This window comes from Barbatula barbatula (assembly GCF_947034865.1).
Source record: "Barbatula barbatula genome assembly, chromosome: 22".
NCBI classification, from domain to species: domain Eukaryota; kingdom Metazoa; phylum Chordata; class Actinopteri; order Cypriniformes; family Nemacheilidae; genus Barbatula; species Barbatula barbatula.
This window is the reverse complement of record NC_136785.1, coordinates 10,637,206-10,654,613: the sequence shown is the minus strand read 5'-3', so window position 1 is coordinate 10,654,613 and position 17,408 is coordinate 10,637,206. Positions and strand designations below refer to the sequence as shown.

Sequence of the window (17,408 nt, the reverse complement as noted above, 5' to 3'; positions counted from 1 at the left end):
CAATTTAGTCCTTCAATAAACCTAGTTAGTTTTTTGTATTCAAAAGTAACTTTATTGATTGATTTTGATATTTGGAGTGATGTGAAAATTAAATAATTTACTCACCCTCGTGTCATTTCAAATCTTTATGACTTTCTTCTTCAGAACAGAAAATATATTTTGAAGACTGTTGGTAACCAAACAACATTGTCCCCAACATTGTCCCCAAAATTGACTTTTATTGTAACTATCCCTTTAAGACATTATGTCATTTTAAAAATAGACAAAAATAGTTGCGATGAACACCTCTTAGGGACCACATTCAACTACGGTCAAACACTATAATTATTCATATTAGCGTCCCTATGACAGGGTAGTCGATTTTGATATGATGTAGTTTTGGTTTGCCTCCGAAATTTTAACATCGGTTGCCTCAGTTTTACACCTGAATAGGAACTTCATAACGACACCTCTGGCCCACATTAAAAAACAGATTAGATGCTAAAACAGCATTAAAAATACTGTAATTTTGCTATAGTGCAGGCGATGTACCGTCTGGGTGAACAGAATCACATTACAAAGAAAAATTAATCAAGCTATGTCCATTATCTCTGCACATTTTTATTTATTTATTTATTTTGGTGCAGCTACACAAGGGCCTGTTTCTTTTAGGAGTAAGCGGCTCATACGCAGATGAGACAGCGGAAATCACGGCCAGATGGTGCGCTGACACACTCCTGCAGATGGACGCGGGTATCAAGTACTCAATTCTATTGATTATCCACGGACACTGATAGAGGCGAAAGAGTGAAGACTGAACCGCTCGCAATAGATATTAAATTCACACAGACAAGGTTTGTGTGCTACCTATGTACATTACACACACTAGTTTTAAATAAAACATTCTTCTGTTATTTTATCACAATTGGTTTGATAATTATGAATTAAAGGGACAGTATGCAAACATCTGTCTCCAAAAGAACAAAATCGGGATGGATGTGGTCATCATTTAATTTTACTGTTCAGAAAAAGTATTTTGCTATACATAACTCATTCTGTGTACCACAGAATAAATTAAGTCATACATGTTCTGAAAGACATGACAGAATTCTTTTTTGGGTAAACTGTTGTCTTAAAACACCTGACAAACACACACACATTCACACAAACACAAGTGATGCAGCCTCAAAGTGACAGCTACCTTCACGGGGCAAACTTCATGCAGAAAGGCTTTGAGCGTTTGTTGTTGCCTTTTGTTTTTGACAGTCTTGTTCGTCTTTGAACTTCCAGTCTGGTGTTTTGGAGTTTATTTTTATATCTGAGGTGAGGATACACATTCTCTGTCTATCTCTTTAGTCCTGCTTGCTTACTGTATCAAAGGAGCTCATCTCGAATATACAGTGAACACATACAGAAGTTGTCAAATAAAAACTGTATTACACAGATGCTAATGTGCAGATGCTCTTTATCAACACTGTTCAGGTATCCCAATATGATACCCACTTTACTATAAAACAGTAAAAGGGGCATTTTATGGTGAGAAATAATTTTTATTTAAGTGATGCATTAATTGTCCATTGTTGATTTTTCGCTGTGCAGATAATATTAAGACTTCTATAACCCCTGTACAGATATCAGACATGACTTTTGGCCAATACTGTATCTTATCTCAGTATAAACACATAGACCGCTGTCATCTTGTTCGGCAAAATGTTACAAAGTGCACATTTGAGAGGCCTGATGGGAAACCAGCACACTAGCATTTGATTCAAAGTATTTGCTGTTTTTTTAAGTCTATAAAAGAACCAGGAAGTACCTGTGACGGGTGCCTCTATGTCCAGCATGGTCTTCTCCTGGCGTAAGATGGATGCCCCTTCATTGATGATTTGGATGGCCACGTTCTCCTCCACTCGGCCTTCCTTGGTAAGGTGGGCTTTCAGTAGATCCACCCTCGGCTTCCCCTCGCAGTCAAACACCTCTTTCATAGTGAGACGGTGACTCAGGGGGAAGGGAACGGCTGGGGGAAGAAAAAATACGAAGATCAGAACAGAAAGAAATGACAGACGGTTTGTTATTGTCACCCATTTTAAAATGCTTTGGTGAAATTGTCCTTTTTGGTAAATCACTCGGACTAATAACACTCCGACCTCATTTACATTATTTTACAATTCATATTTTCTACACCAAACCATGTCATCATTTACTCACCTTGATGTCATTCCAAACCTGTATGACTTTTTTTTCTTTTGCAGAACACAAAAGAAGATATTTTGAAGAATATTCGTAACCAAACAAACAGTAGCCCCCATTGACTGCCATTGTATGGAAAAAAACATTTGACATTTCTCAAAATATCTCCTTATGTGTTCATACATGTCATATATAAGTTTTGAATGACATGAGGATGAATAAACGATGACAGAGTTTTTATTTAAGGCGAACTATCTCTTTAAATCAAAATGACTACCCGACTATATATCCCTCCTGCTTTAACTATAAGGAAACAGATGTTTTTTGCTTATTTTAGAGAGATATTTGACACTTGTTACCCTGTTGACCACCTAAACCAGCTAAACACAGTTTAAACCAGGTAAGATCAGCAAACCAGCTAAATGTTTTTCAAGCATGGCTTTCTATGAGCCTTAATAGTTTATCTGTAAATGCAAATCCCTCTTTGCGGTCATCATTTTTCAGTGAGATCACTAACAGCGATGCAAAACCGTCCTTTTATCACAAAAACAAAGCCAGACTGCTATAAGTTAGCTGATTGACAAGTCACAATAAAAGCTGTTATTAAAGTTTCCAGAGAGCTCAATATGAATAATTGATTGAGGTGCAGCGAGCGGCGCGTCCATCCTAAGCTGGGTGAAAATTCAATTGAGAAATTAGACAGCGAAAATGATATCTCCACCAAAATTGTGGCAAAGGCAGTTTCATTCTGCCGTGACTCACTAATGTGTACAAAGATAATGTGGGACTTGGCTTCAACAAACCATTGGCACAGTGAATTATTTATGTGTGTGTGCTAGCAACGAATAGCTACGCGCCGTGCGCCGTACAGAAATATGGAGCAATGTTTTGTTACAGTGACATTGAGAAGAAATCCTACGTCGTTCGTATGTATAATGACATTCTGGGATGAAGGAAAGCTAAGAGTAATCCTGCGTTAGCTGTGACCAAACCATATATTTTGCATTGCTGGCTGGTGATTAGAAACAACTCTGTTCATGCACAGAGAGAGAAAGAGCAGTGGAACAGGGGAGGGAACCTCAGGGCAGAGACTCAACGTGATCAACACAAAGCTAAATAATTCATGTTTGACTTGAGGGGGAAAAAGAGAAATCTCATGTTCCTGCTGCTGGGATAATGAGACCAGCCCTGGCATGGGATTTTAACAGCGGTAAGAAAGTCCATACAGAAGAATAAGTGTGCTCGTGTTTCTTCTCTACATCTGCATATGCTCAGTCTCTCAACACACGTTTCGGCTCCGCGTTCCTGTGTATGTGTTTTGTACATTGATCATTTGTGGTTTGTATTGCGATGTACTGGGATAGTAAAAGCATATCAGAATTTTCACACGTGAAAACGGAGCATTGCATTTAAGAGATGATAGTGAATCTGTGAAAGCCCTGTTCTGTTTCTGATATTTCTTCTTTAATTTTCAATAACAGACACAAACATCTACATACAGTAAGACTATAGCGATACAGTATACAGTTAAAAGGTTGGTTAACTGGAAAATGTACCGTAAATTCTCTTACAATTTACCCTCATGTCATCTCAAATATATACAGCACATATACAGTAGCCACCATCATGAAGGTAATTGAAATGACTATTTTTGAAAATTGACACGTAAACAAACAGACCCAAGCAATATGTATAAATATGGCGCACTCTCCCCAGCTAGCACATGTACATCTGTAAGATCTGGAAAACATCTGCTTTGTAAAAACATCTGCATAACATATTTGAAAGAACACTTTTACATTCTAAATCATAAACATCTTACAGACATCTTCTAGATGACTAAATGACATCTGACAGCAGACGTCTCCGAGACATATTGCAGAGGAGCAAACTATGTCTTGCAGATGTCAATGCTAATTCCTTGAAAATGTCAACCAAAGGTTTTTACCAACAGTTTTTACTATACTAACAGCAGATATTAACATTTGGTGGTACAAATACCCACGTGAGGTCTCTCTTCAAGGTTTTAAAGCTTTAGTTTTATTTTTAGTGCATGATTTTTCATAGTCAGGTAAGTGCCATTTTCAGGATTGTCACATCCATAACCGTACATATTGCTCATAAATGGACAACTTAATGAAAGTTAAAATTAAGCAACTACTTTATGTTCTATGAAGAGGCATCTCTTTTCTATTTATTGGGTATTATTGCTACAGGTTTGTGCAATTAAATTCACAGAAATCCTACAAAGTTTGTCGTCTCCCAAAAACCGTGTCCTTTTGTCCTTTTTTGTCACATCCGTAAAGCATGTAAAGTTATATTTCCCTTTTTTAATAGAAAACTTGACTGACATTTTTTGATGTTTAGCTTCCATCAACAAGGGTTTAGTAAAATATAAAGAAGATGGTTCAATATATACGGCTTTATAAAAATGTTTGTGAGCTATCAGGGTTGCTTCTGTTGACTAGTAGTGTGTGTTTCCTATAAAAAAAGTTTATATGTGTAAATAAGCTAAGAACAATCAATCGTTTTCTCTCACTAAAGGGATAGTTCACCCAAAAATGAAAATACTGTTATCATTTACACAGCCTGTTGTCAAACCTGTATGACTTTCTTCTGCAGAACACAAAAGAAGACATTTTGAAGAATGTTGATAACCAAACAATGGCGCTCCCTGTTGACTTCTATTGTACAGTATAGACACAAATCCAATGCAAGTCAATGGGTACCGCGATTGTTCGGTTCCCAACATTCTTCAAAATATCTTCCTTTGTGTTCTGCAGAAAAAAGAAAGTCATACAGGTTCGGAATGACATGAGGGTGAGTAAATGATGACAGCATTTCATTTTAGGCTGAACTATCCACTTAACCCAATAGAGGCATTTGGATAACTTTAATGATGGAAGTACGTGCAGTTTGGAGCGATGCCATGTTGAATTATATTTAATATATACTTTTATGTTTGTGTTCAACTGAAGAAAAGAATCCACAACTTTTTCATTGAAAGTAATTTTCCAGTTAACTTTCCTTTAAAATATAGCTATGTAGCATAGCTAATAGAATCTGATGAGTAATGTTTTGAATTATATAGAATTTTCAACAGGTAGGACTTTCATGCTTTAATGCTTGAAAAAAATTCACAAACCACCTGCAACCCGATTGAACTGTTTTCCTCACTCCAGCCTTCAAAACATTTCACACTATTAAAAATGACAATTACAATAGACCAAGTTTGAGGGAGGTGCTATGCCCATTTAAAACAAATATATAAGAACCCTAAGATGATTTTTTTAATAGCATTAACATATTATACACACACATTAATGGCCACCCTGGCTGATTTGGTTCTGTTACCTACACTACTACATAGGTATACAGGTTATTTTATATAGGCCTACAATACATTTTAACAGTCAATTCATAGGAATCCAACCCATGAAACTGGTATAGCTATCACCATGCCCTACCGGCTGCACTACGGGGCACTTTTGAAAGAAGCACATTTTTGTGATAAGGAAATAGCGAAGGCATCTCAGCGGACAGTTTGTCATCTTTCTGAATCAGTGTGAGAGTCCACAGAAAGACGTCACGGCACAGTCGGATGAAGCGAGTGAGAGAAAGACACAGAGGCATCATTTTAACATAATGCCTCTCTCGCAAGAACATAACGTCCCTATTTGTTCCCATATTCCACTTCTCCCAATACACTAGAGTGCTGATATGCACCGCACAGCGTTCTGAAAGACGGCAAAACCAGACAGACAGACAGTTGGTGTGTATATGAACAATAATGAGATGGTCCAGAGCTCTGTGTGTGGTCTATCCGAGCGAAGAGACTTAATAAGAAGAATAGACAAGAGAGAAACAGGGGAAAATGTGAAACGGCTGATGAACAATGGTGGGGAACAATGGAAAGCAAACAAATAGAAAGAGAGACAGAGAGCGAGAGAGGTTCAAGGGTGAGGTAGAAAACAGCAGCTTGGCTTTTCACTTCACAAGATGTTGGACTGTGGTGCATGTTGCCGAGCAACAGCCAGTGACTACTGAAGTGTGACCGGTTCATACAGAGTATAGACTGTGATGTAGGACTACATCTCCAACCCACAGCAGCTTTCTTTTTCTCAAACCACAATCATTAAAATATTCTCTAGATTTAATAAACAAAAAACTGGTGCAGAAATAAAAGGCAAGGCAAGCAGAAAGGAGACCTGCTTTCATTGTGAGTACCTCAGGGGTGTATAATTTACACATAAAATAAAAGCATGGTTCTTATATACCCAGAAAGCATACTCATATACAGAGTTTGCACAAAAATGAATCAAGGAGCCCACACAACAGCAGAATCAGATATGGCCTGAGCTAACTCATAATTATGCAGAAATTCACAATGCTTCACACATCGTGCAAAATAAGCACATCTCAGCTTACTTTCTTCTTCGGATGCCTAATGTGCTTAAATAATAAACTCTGTTCTAAAACAAAAAGTCAAACCGTAAGCCCACATATGTAGCTCCTGTATGTTGCTAAAAGGTAAATATAGTATCCCTGCGTCCGAAATCAGCTACAAACATATTATATAGTATGAGTCATGAAAAGTATTGTATGTCCGAAACCTCAATATGCAAAAAAAGGCAAGAAATACCCGGACGGTGTACTGTTTTTGCCGAGATTTGTGAGACTGAACACTGCTGTATCCCATGATGCAACAGGAGCTAAGCAACGGTCAAATTTCAAAAGTTAATCAAATACAATTAGGCAAATGTCAGTTTTTCAAATGTAAGAACCGATAAATGTATTTCTCAACACTAAATTATGTTTTTACCAACGCCTACGTCCATGTTGTTGTAAATACAAAAAACATGATGCAGTATGTCCGAAATGTATGCATACTACTCCCACTCAAACCATATAGAACGTACTGTAGGTATTTATTAAAATTCAGTACGTACCTACTGTCACAGTATTTGATTTTCAGACGCAGCTTATGTCTCGAGTCATCTGCCATTTTTTTTTAAATGGAATCAAAATGTATGATGGAACAGTCTTTACCATGCGGATATCTAAAACCTTACATTATAAAACAGGTTTCGCATCAGAAAACACAAAATCAATGTGGAGATGTTAGTGTCTAGTGGTTAGGTTGCGAATTGCAACCCATGGCTCCCCCTCCCTTACGAAGCACTACAGCGGCTGTCACGGGACAAAAGATGTTGTCGTATTTAAAGTGATAGTTCTCCTAAAAAATTGTCCTCCTCATCCTAAAAATTTAATTAGCTAAGAGAACTATCGCTTTAAGCTTCTTTTCCGAATAGAGATAACGTATTTATGAAACGCGCTCTGTAGAGCAGTTTGTCCGTTAAGGGCTACCGTAGAAACAACATTGCATTTCTGTCAATAGATCCTCCAAAAAATATCACACTGGTCATGCCCTCATTTTATTCAAAACCTGTGTAACTTAACATCTGCAAAACACAAACAAATAAATGTTGAGAAATGTCTCTCAGTTAATTTGTGTCTATACAATGCAGGTCAATGGGGGACAATGTTATTTGGTTGACAACTTCAAAATATCTTCTTTTCTGTTCTGCACTAGAAAGAAAGTCATATATGTTTTGAATGACATGATGAGGGTGTACAACTAATGACAGAATCTTAATTTTTAGGTGAACTATCCCTAAAAATGCTGTCTATGTAGGGAGCTCACTACATTTGGTAAGAGAGCTACATTCGCTTTGTACATTCAGAAGAAACACATTGCAGTTCTTTATTGGCTTACAGTGTCATTCCAATTCGACTTCCATTGTGGGAAATCTTGTTTATATATCAAACTACCTAATTGAACAATCCTCTGTGGATGAGTCTGTTGTAGTCTGGCCTCACGGTTGTTTGTCTTTATGACTGTCTTACATTGTGCAATTCACAGCTCTATTACACCGAACTGTTTCTCTCGCTCCTCATTCACTACTTTGTGAAGGCTTGGAATGCTTGTGACGGACAATAAACCCTCATAGCTGTAACCTGCGGACTAAAACATAGCATCCATGCATATTAGGCATTGATATGACCTGGGGAAAACCCTGCATGTGTGCAACAGAAAAAGCCCAATTGCAACGCTTGTCTTATTTAAACGTGTCGCCCAATGCTAACAAACACACCTGTCAGCTTAACACTGTCCATGTCTGTCAGTGCCCTCATCATGTTAACATTAGAGCTTCAAGCCATGAGCACACACACACCTGCCAATTCAGCTGTCAAGATACACAGTACATTCTCATTGTCTCTATCATACTCACTATTTGCATGACATGTGCAGTAACATTTAAATGCTTTTGCATATGTTGATAGAAAAGCCACAGGTTTTTCATTAAAAGGTCATGCGAAAACAAATTGAACACCACTTTCTTAGAATCACTATAATTTGTTGTGTGTATTTGTGAACATTTGGAACAATTTGTGAACATTTGGAGATTAATGTTTTTGAAACAAAACAAAGTAAAATGATACCATGCACTTAAATGATGTCAAAAAGATGAAATAATGGGAAAATGGGAAATTGTCACAGCATAACAGGGTTGAACAGAAAGGAAAAAATACATTAAAAAAAACTACAAAGTGAAAGCATGACATTTTAATTTCAATAGAACCAAACTTTGGTTAAAATTAGCGTTTAAATTTGTAATTACAAAATGTAATTGCAATGTAGTGGATGCGAAAAGTGGCTGATATTAGAATATTTTATTATTTCCAAGTTTTAAAACTACAAAAATAATAAACTATACTACACTATATACTAAATGATATAACTTTACTATATACAGTATAAAGTTTTGTATGCAGTTATTGCGTCAGTAGTAAGTCACAGGTCACAAAAGGCATCAAATCCTGATAATGCAGGTCAATGGCCGCAGAAAACTGATTTTGAGTTTGCCATTGCTAAGCAAACACCATATTCTCATAAGCATAAAACTTTATATAAAAACTAAAATATGGAGTTTAATACATTTTGAATAAGACAACTATTTGTTTATAAATAGTATTATAGTATTAAACGAAGTGATAATAATATATTTTTTTCATTGTATGATTGAATTCTCCATGAAGAACACATTCAGTGCTGTTTTAGATCTTGTCTAACACAAAGTATTTTAGGAGCCAGCTTAATTAAGATACATTTTGGAACAGTCTTCTAGTCCGTATGGCACCTGCATTGCCTTTAAATGGTCCCCCATAGGCAGCACACTAGGTTTTGAAGCAGAGCATATGTGTTGATGATGTAAAGATTTTGGTGGCATCATTCAGCCTTGAAAAATCTTGCCAAATGATTCATACACACATTATCTAGCAGTGAGCTGTGAGCTCCCATTACTCATTCTGTTCATGAATCTGTTACAATATTTATGACTCTATTTAGCGATACAATATGATCAGATTATTTACTTTACACCATTACTAATTGTCCATGTTTTGGGCCTGACATACAGTGTACTGCAGAATAAAAACATGTCTGCTGTCATCATATGACAAGCTTGTAAAATCACACATCAGATCTTTTATTTATATTCACATTAAGGTATTTCAGAGGTGGCACGGAACTGTGAGGCTTGTTTAAAGAACAGAGGAAAGTGGACATGTTGACAGGACGTTATTAATAACTGAAGAAACTAGATTATGTAACGGCCTTCACAGTGTCTACCACATTTACTAGAGCAGGATAAACTGCGCGACGGGAAGCCGCACAGCTACGACTCGCTTTGAACATTCTGACTCGCGATTCATCTTCGCGCTTTTGGGTTCTGATGTCGACGTGTCCGATTGCTGCTGTTGTTTGGATAACAAAAAATTCAAGACTAAATAGATCTGTCAAACAGAATTGGGCCTTATCTGTCTCAACTTAACACTGCCTGTGTCGAAACGTGTCCCCAAAACACGAACAGACTTGGATTGCGCTGAGCCCTTACGTGTTCACGAGCTGTTCTAGTGTGGCAGCTTGCAGGCCTGAGCACAACCCATGCATGAAAAGCCAATATGCCGGAGAAGGGAGAGATGAAAGAGATGGAGTCTGTGTCTACTGGTATGAAAATGGGGGGCAGGGGCTTGGCTAGGGTGGGCATGGAGGTGTGGATCCAGAGAGAAAGGTGTGGTGGGGAGATGGCAAGGGTGCAACAATCCTCAAAAACCGCTAACATATAACAAGCTGTCGCCTCATCCAAAGAGCCGTCATGTATTTGTGCAATAAACAAGCATTCTCATTCATGTCTCTCTCTCTCTCTCTAGCTAACATGTCTTCCCTGAGTGATTAGCGGCTAGTTGAGCCTCTGTCCATCTTTCTCTATGGAAACGTATTTATCCATCCTTTGCACTCTAACCTCCTCTCCACACCCACCTGTCACCTTTTCATTCTTCACTGTTCTCATACATTCCCTCATTATCTCTGCTCCCCTCGTCTCTTCCTCTTCTCCATCTCTTTGCTAGTCCTGAGGGAAGTGTTGTTATGTAAGACAGCCATGTGAACCGAACCAGAGCTGCAAACCGATGCTTAAATAATTCACCCACACTACTATACAAAGCCAGTGTGTCTACATCTCAGGCATGCGGCTCTTTCTCTCTTAATGCCGTCAGTAATTACTCTTCATTCCCATTTATCTCTGTGTACCTGCTCTCGACCACCAGCTCTGAATGGACGCAGGTTCGCTCTGTTCTGACTTTGTCCTAATTGATTATGCTCGCATTTAGTCATTAAGATCAGTTCACCCAAAAATGAAAATTCTGTCTTCGTTTAATCATTCAAGTTGTTCCAGATCTGTATGAATGTCTCTGTTTTTATGAACAATGTAGGGAAGCAAACAGTTCACCTTTGACTACCATTGTAATTTTTTGTCAAGAACTAAACAAAGAAATGTACAGCATACCGATTTGGAACAACTCAAGGGTAAATAAATGATGACAGAATTTAAATTTTTGGGTGAACTATCACTTTAAGCACCTTCTCGATCAACAGGTCTAGAGCATCACTTAAATAGTCTAAGGGGTTAATTCAAAAGGAAAACATAAGCCTGTTAACTCATTACAAATATATATATACGAATATGGGAAATTGCAACAGTATGGGAAGAAAAGACTCAAACTTAGATATCTGGATCAACCAACGAGGAAACTTGCAGTTAAAATGAAGGGACCAGACAGTACAGTGTCTGCTGAGAGTTTATTCTGCATCATTTACTTTCATTACATATATAAGTCTGGTCTGGAAAATCAAAACTTGTGTTATTTTTAAGACAGGGTCAATTATTACTATTGCTCAAAATGTTAAACAGGTAGTTCACCCCAAAAAAATTCTAAACCTAGATGACTGTTCTGAAGAACACAAAAGAAGATATTTTGAAGAATGTTGACAACTTGTCTCCATTGACTTTCATTGTACTTGTATGGACGAAAACATTTCTAAAAATTGTTTTGTGCTCTACAAAACAAAGACTTGTTTACATGTATAAATGGTTACAGACATTTCATTTTGGCTCAACTATCCCTTAAAGATAATCTCAGGGATACTAAAACAACAGAGACTTGGGGAATGGGCTCTTAGGAATAAGGCCAGTTGGCAACCACTTTAAACAATCTAGTAACATGCTAAGAACATTTAACACCTAAGCAACCATAAAGCAATGCCCTGTGTTTACCCACACTACCTGAGCATCATGAGTTAAGCCGCGACCAGACTTGACTTTGAGCATGCAAAGATCGTTTGGATGGTGGTATGAAAATAGGCGGTCGCGATTCGGTCCTTCTTTTTTTTTACTTTTCTGTTGCGAGAGGTCACGCTGTGATGTCTTGATTTTCTATTGGTCTCACGCACTCACGTGACACAAATTCGCAGGTCAGAGTTCACCAAACTTGAACTTGCTACGAAGCGAAATGCTAAATATCGTTGGACAGGCTTGCGTTTCCAGTCTATTGCATTCGCATTGTATGTCTTTGGACTGTAGAAATACACAAACGCCCCTAGAATTAACACTTGTGAGAAACATGATAAGACAAAGAAAGTGATGAGAAACAGAAACATCGTAAGTCGTAATGAACGGAAAAGTCAAGTGTGACCGCAGCATAAGGTCTTACACCAGTAATCATATTGCATTTGGATGTTTAACAACACTGGACACGTTGCTATGCAATGACTTTCAGAGTAATTAGTAAAGCTGGTTACGACTAGCGCTGTATCGCGATTAATCACATCCGGAATAAAAGTTTGTTTACATAATATATGTCTGTGTACTGTGCATATTCATTTTGTATTTATGAACACATACATGTATACATATTTAGGAAATATTAACATGTACAGTATGTATCAATATTTAACAATGATTGAATTAATTTAATCCAATGATTTATCAATGATTGAATGTTTAATCATTTTGGATTTTTCTTAAATATATACATCCAGGTTTTTGTTTTTATGAATAGAAAATGAATATTCGCAGTACACAGATATGTATGATGTTAACACAAACTTTTATTCTGGATGCGATTAATCGCGATTAGCCCTAGTTACGACCTGACAACAATCTTTGTAAAAAAATCTTTTGGTAATATGACCATGCCAGACATTGAAGCAATATAACACTAATCTTGTTCTACATGAAACACAGAACTTCTCTGCTAGGTGAGTCACCTTTCTGAGCTTCCCGTTTATATCCTGACAGTACCTCTTGAGCCCCTTGTGGCATCCCAAACCCCATCAGGCCTAACACAGTTAATGTCCTAGAATTGGACTCGGTAAAGTAGGCCGCTCTAAGCATGGCATGTGGGCAACCCAGAACAGAGGATGGACTAGTGGCATCAGAAAGCCAGATGCCTCAACAACATTCACAGGACCTGTGATGTAGAAATAAAAACATAATGCTTCATTATGTAAGTTCTTTATCCCTCTGAAGACATAGTTATGTATATTATATTGCATTTCTGTCAATAGATCCTCCAAAAAATTTGACCTATAAATGCAACTTATTCCAAGACTTTTATTTCTATTAATTTGTTCAAAATTACTTCATTTGAATAAAAAGACGGCGTGTGACTCATTCACTCTCATGGTGGACATTCAAACAGAGAACTAATGTTCTGCCTGTAGGAATATTGTAGGAATATTTCAATGACATTGCAAATCTGTAAATGTTTTTCCGAGTGCACATTTGCACTGGAATTTGTATTTATCAACTGTTACAACGCCTTCATGCAACAACAGGAACATTAAGACAGATTCATTAGCGGGCTGGAAATGAGTCTGGGGAATGTTTGCACTGAGGGTACAATATAATGATTTAGCATACAAAGAATGATGCACAGTACAGCTCCCACGAGATCAGACGATAAAGCAGCATATCAAAACACTAAATGGAAAGCACCATAAAATCCATTATGTCGGTGCAGAAATGAAAAGACTTTTCTTGCACTTAGTAAATGAGACTTTGTACAGTTAAGCTCATGCACTGTTTTAGGAAATTCTATTTTTCTTGCATTGGGGATGCTATACAAAGACAAATTATTTGTTGGTTGCTCGTATTGAGAGCTGCATGCTGCTAAATACCAATACCCAGCAAACCTCATCACTGAGATTTTCAGACGTGGATATTTATTAAGGCATTTTATTGATGGCGATAAAAGCCTTCAAGTATACATAAAGGGGGAGGGGAGACAGGCTGCCAAGCACAGGGGTGAGCTGGGAGTCGGGTTGGTTCACAGAATAACATTAAACTGATTTACAACGTGTTAAATGAGCTGGATCGAAGTTCAGAGTTCTGCTGGGTAAATATGAGGTAGCGGGTGCGTGGGTGGGGTTTCACTACTGTGACTCATAAAGTGTGGCAGTGACTAATGCAAGCTTAACTTTTAGGGAGGTCAATAATATCGCTTATTGCTCCCTGAACTCTTTGTAAGTCTAAATGACTAAAATGTAAATGTAATGACTTTTCGTCTGAGTTATGATGGCGCTTGCCATAATATCCTACTGCATTTAAAGGGATACTTCACCCAAAAATTAAAACTATTATTAACTCTAGTATTTTTTCCTACTATGGGTTATAAGCATTCTTCCAAATACCTTTCTCTGTGTTCATCGGAACAAAGAAATGTATAAAGACTTGGAACAACTCAAATGAGAGTAAATGATGACAGTGCCTTAATAAAAGATTTAGCGATTGGTTGAAACCACTGAATAAAACCTACAAACACAAACACAAATTTAAATGCAGGTCCATTAGCATGCAAATGGAGAGATTATTTTAAAAGTTCATCTCGCAGTGTTTTTGCCATTCAAAGCACTCAGCTAAACTGCAGTGTCAATTTATGCAAATACTGAAAAATAACATTAATGTTGAGGTCACATGACATCAGAGATGATTTTGGGTGGGCTGAACCACTAAATGCTTTCAGAGTGTACATCTCAATACGAATCTAAAACATGTCCATTAAAATAATGATTTACATACTGTATACCTCACTTGATGTTATTCCTGCAAGACACAGAGTTTCGGCCAACAGACAAAAGTATCAGTCCACATTGGATGCAAGTATACGTTTCCTAAGTGATGAACGCTAACAGACCACTAAAAGTATGTGCATGTAGCCTAATCCAATGCTCTGTAAAAATTGTGCATTAAATAATACTATATATCTTGTTAAACATTGGGAGTTTTTCTTTGGAAATCTATATGATCTATTTCTGATTTAAGTAAATTATTGTTTTGTTGTATCATCTTTTTAATAAGAACCTATCAGATCACATAGCAGCTTGTGAATACATGTGAATATTAATGTAGGCTACGTGACCAATAATGTAAGCAAATCAATTGGACACAACGGGGGCGTGACAGTTCGAAGCTCAAATGATTTACCTACATTCAGGAGGCTTCCCCCTTTGAAGCAAACAGATCGTTGCAGTTAAATACGAACAGAAAGCCGTATTGCCTATTGAAAAGCCCGATGCAGGAATGATGCGTGATGCCACCAAATCCTGCAGCATCACCGCCTCCACTGGATCTGCCTTATTTAACGCATCTCCCCCTGCCTGCTCGCGGACTCAACTAACATCACTATATCCCAGAAAAAAATCTGCATCAGAAATTGATGATCAGAAAATGCTGAAAACAGCCATGTTTAACATCACATTACACGTGAACGATACGACTTTCCACTAATAAGCTTCATGTGCCGACGAGATGTTTGTATTTCATATGCATTAACATCCACATTAACTGTTTAAAAATGATGCAGGAAGAAAAAGGGAAACATCTACACCTACATTTCACTATCCGATCGGTGGAGTTCAAGACCATGTCAGCGTTAGACATCTTCATGGGCAGTGGATGTCTTCAGGCGAACGTGTTTCTTACTCCTCGCGGAAGAAGCACTTTATTCTCGGCGTGTTTTCGCGGTGGCGAGATGCGGTTGGTGCAGTGGCATCACTCGGATGCGTCTCCTCCGTGTCTCACCGCCGGCGCTGGGGAAGATGCTGATGCCTAGAGAGGGTGGAGGATGCTGCTGCTACTGAGACTCTGACACTCGTGAGGGGGAGGATGGAGCTGATGGGGTGAGGGCGGTGGAGAGAAAGCGGAGAGAGAGAGATCTAGGGAGATCCTTTCAGCGCGTTGCACCACCCCGACATGGCGAAGCGGGGAACTCCCACGCACCCGTGCGAAGGGGCTGCGTGATGCTGCCATCAGGTGGAGGTGAAGGGCTTTCCCGAGAACGCCATGTTTGATCGATAATTAATATGCAACTCAGGTTTGTCTTTTGCTGCATTCGGCTTGCTTCAACTGTTGTTTTTCAAAACGTATTTTTTTATTACAAATAGACTTGTGGCACGTGAAGTAGACGTATAGATTTGTATACAAACGATTTTATACGCTAATTACCATGGCAACCACAATTTCCTCCAAAATACCATATACCACACCTACCGATGCTTAAATAGAAAATGTGAAAACCTGCAAATGAGTCTCATAAAAGTATGTTACGTTCTTTGCAAAGAGGCCCATATTTGAATCCCCCAAAGGCGAAAAGAAATCCGTAAAATCCACAAGACTAACGTGGGCCAATCGATACTTTTTTTAAACAAAACGTTTGTGTAAAATGTTTTTAGTTTAAACTATAAACATGTCTACCGACAAACTGCCGCACGGTACGCGCCATCACGAGAGGTCAAGTTCACGTGAACTGACGCATGCGCAACAACTACGAACACACACTATTTATATTGTGTTAACTGTTCTTTTAAAAAGCGTTATTTTGCTTTAAAATTTTTATATTTGGTATATTTTCCGCTTTTAAGTTTTTGAGCAGTTTTGCGTTTCGTCGGCTTTGCAATACTACGTGAATCCCATAGAGGTCAGTGTAGACTTACGCACAAACTCAGTTGAAGGGTTAAAGGGACAGTTCACCCAAAAATGAAAATTCGGTCATCATTAACTCACCTGGTTTGTTCCAAACCTGTATAATAATGCTGTGTATCACAAAGGAATATATTTGGAAGAATGTACGTCAGTAACCAAACGGACGCCTCCCCTTGACTCTCATAGTATTTTATTTATATCCCTTATTTTCGCTATTATGGCAGTAATGGGGGTGAAACCTGTTTGGTTACTAACATGTCTTCCTTGGGTTCAGCAGAACAAGAAATGTATACAGGTTTGGAACAACATGAGGGTGAGTAAGTGATGACAGAATTCTCATTTTGGGTTAACTGTCCATTTAAGTAATGAAGCAATAATATTCAATGGTGTAACACAGTTCTTAAGTAAAACATGAGATACATTTTGAAAACTGTGCCTCTGTTGTTTGAAAGATCTTTTATACACATCCATTGAGATATGCATATTAATTCAATCACATGTTTTATACTTATGCATATTTAGGTATAGGACAGATATCATTGTTTTAAAACAGTTTTCCTAAACATCTCATAATTTGGCATTGGTCACAGAAATATTGTCCAAACATTTGCCACAAGGGTTCGTTGAAAACATTTCATTGAAAAGATGTCAGCCAGTGTTTACATTGTTCGCTGACATCAATCTTACTTTCATTTGTCTCTCCATATTACACTGGAATATAAGAAAACAAAAAATGACACACCGTTACTTTAACTGAACTGTTATGTCCATAATTGAGTCAACCGACCACTAGATGGTGATCTATCCTTTTAGGATTTTCCCTCACGTTCTCGCTCAGAATAACTTTGAAACACT

At 37.9% G+C, this 17,408-nt stretch overlaps 1 protein-coding gene across 1 annotated transcript in view; it reads right to left on the bottom strand.

The window, feature by feature from the left end:
• ppp3ca (protein phosphatase 3, catalytic subunit, alpha isozyme) overlaps positions 1-16,386 on the bottom strand; it is a 39,922-nt gene extending 23,536 nt beyond the window's left edge. The window contains exons 1-2 of the mRNA XM_079487114.1: positions 15,464-16,386; positions 1,796-1,996 (exon numbers count right to left, since the gene is read on the bottom strand). Of these exons, the coding sequence (XP_079343240.1) occupies positions 1,796-1,996; positions 15,464-15,518 (256 nt within the window). The 5' untranslated portion in view covers positions 15,519-16,386. The remainder of the gene's footprint in view (positions 1-1,795; positions 1,997-15,463) is intronic.
• Positions 16,387-17,408: the final 1,022 nt, after the last annotated feature.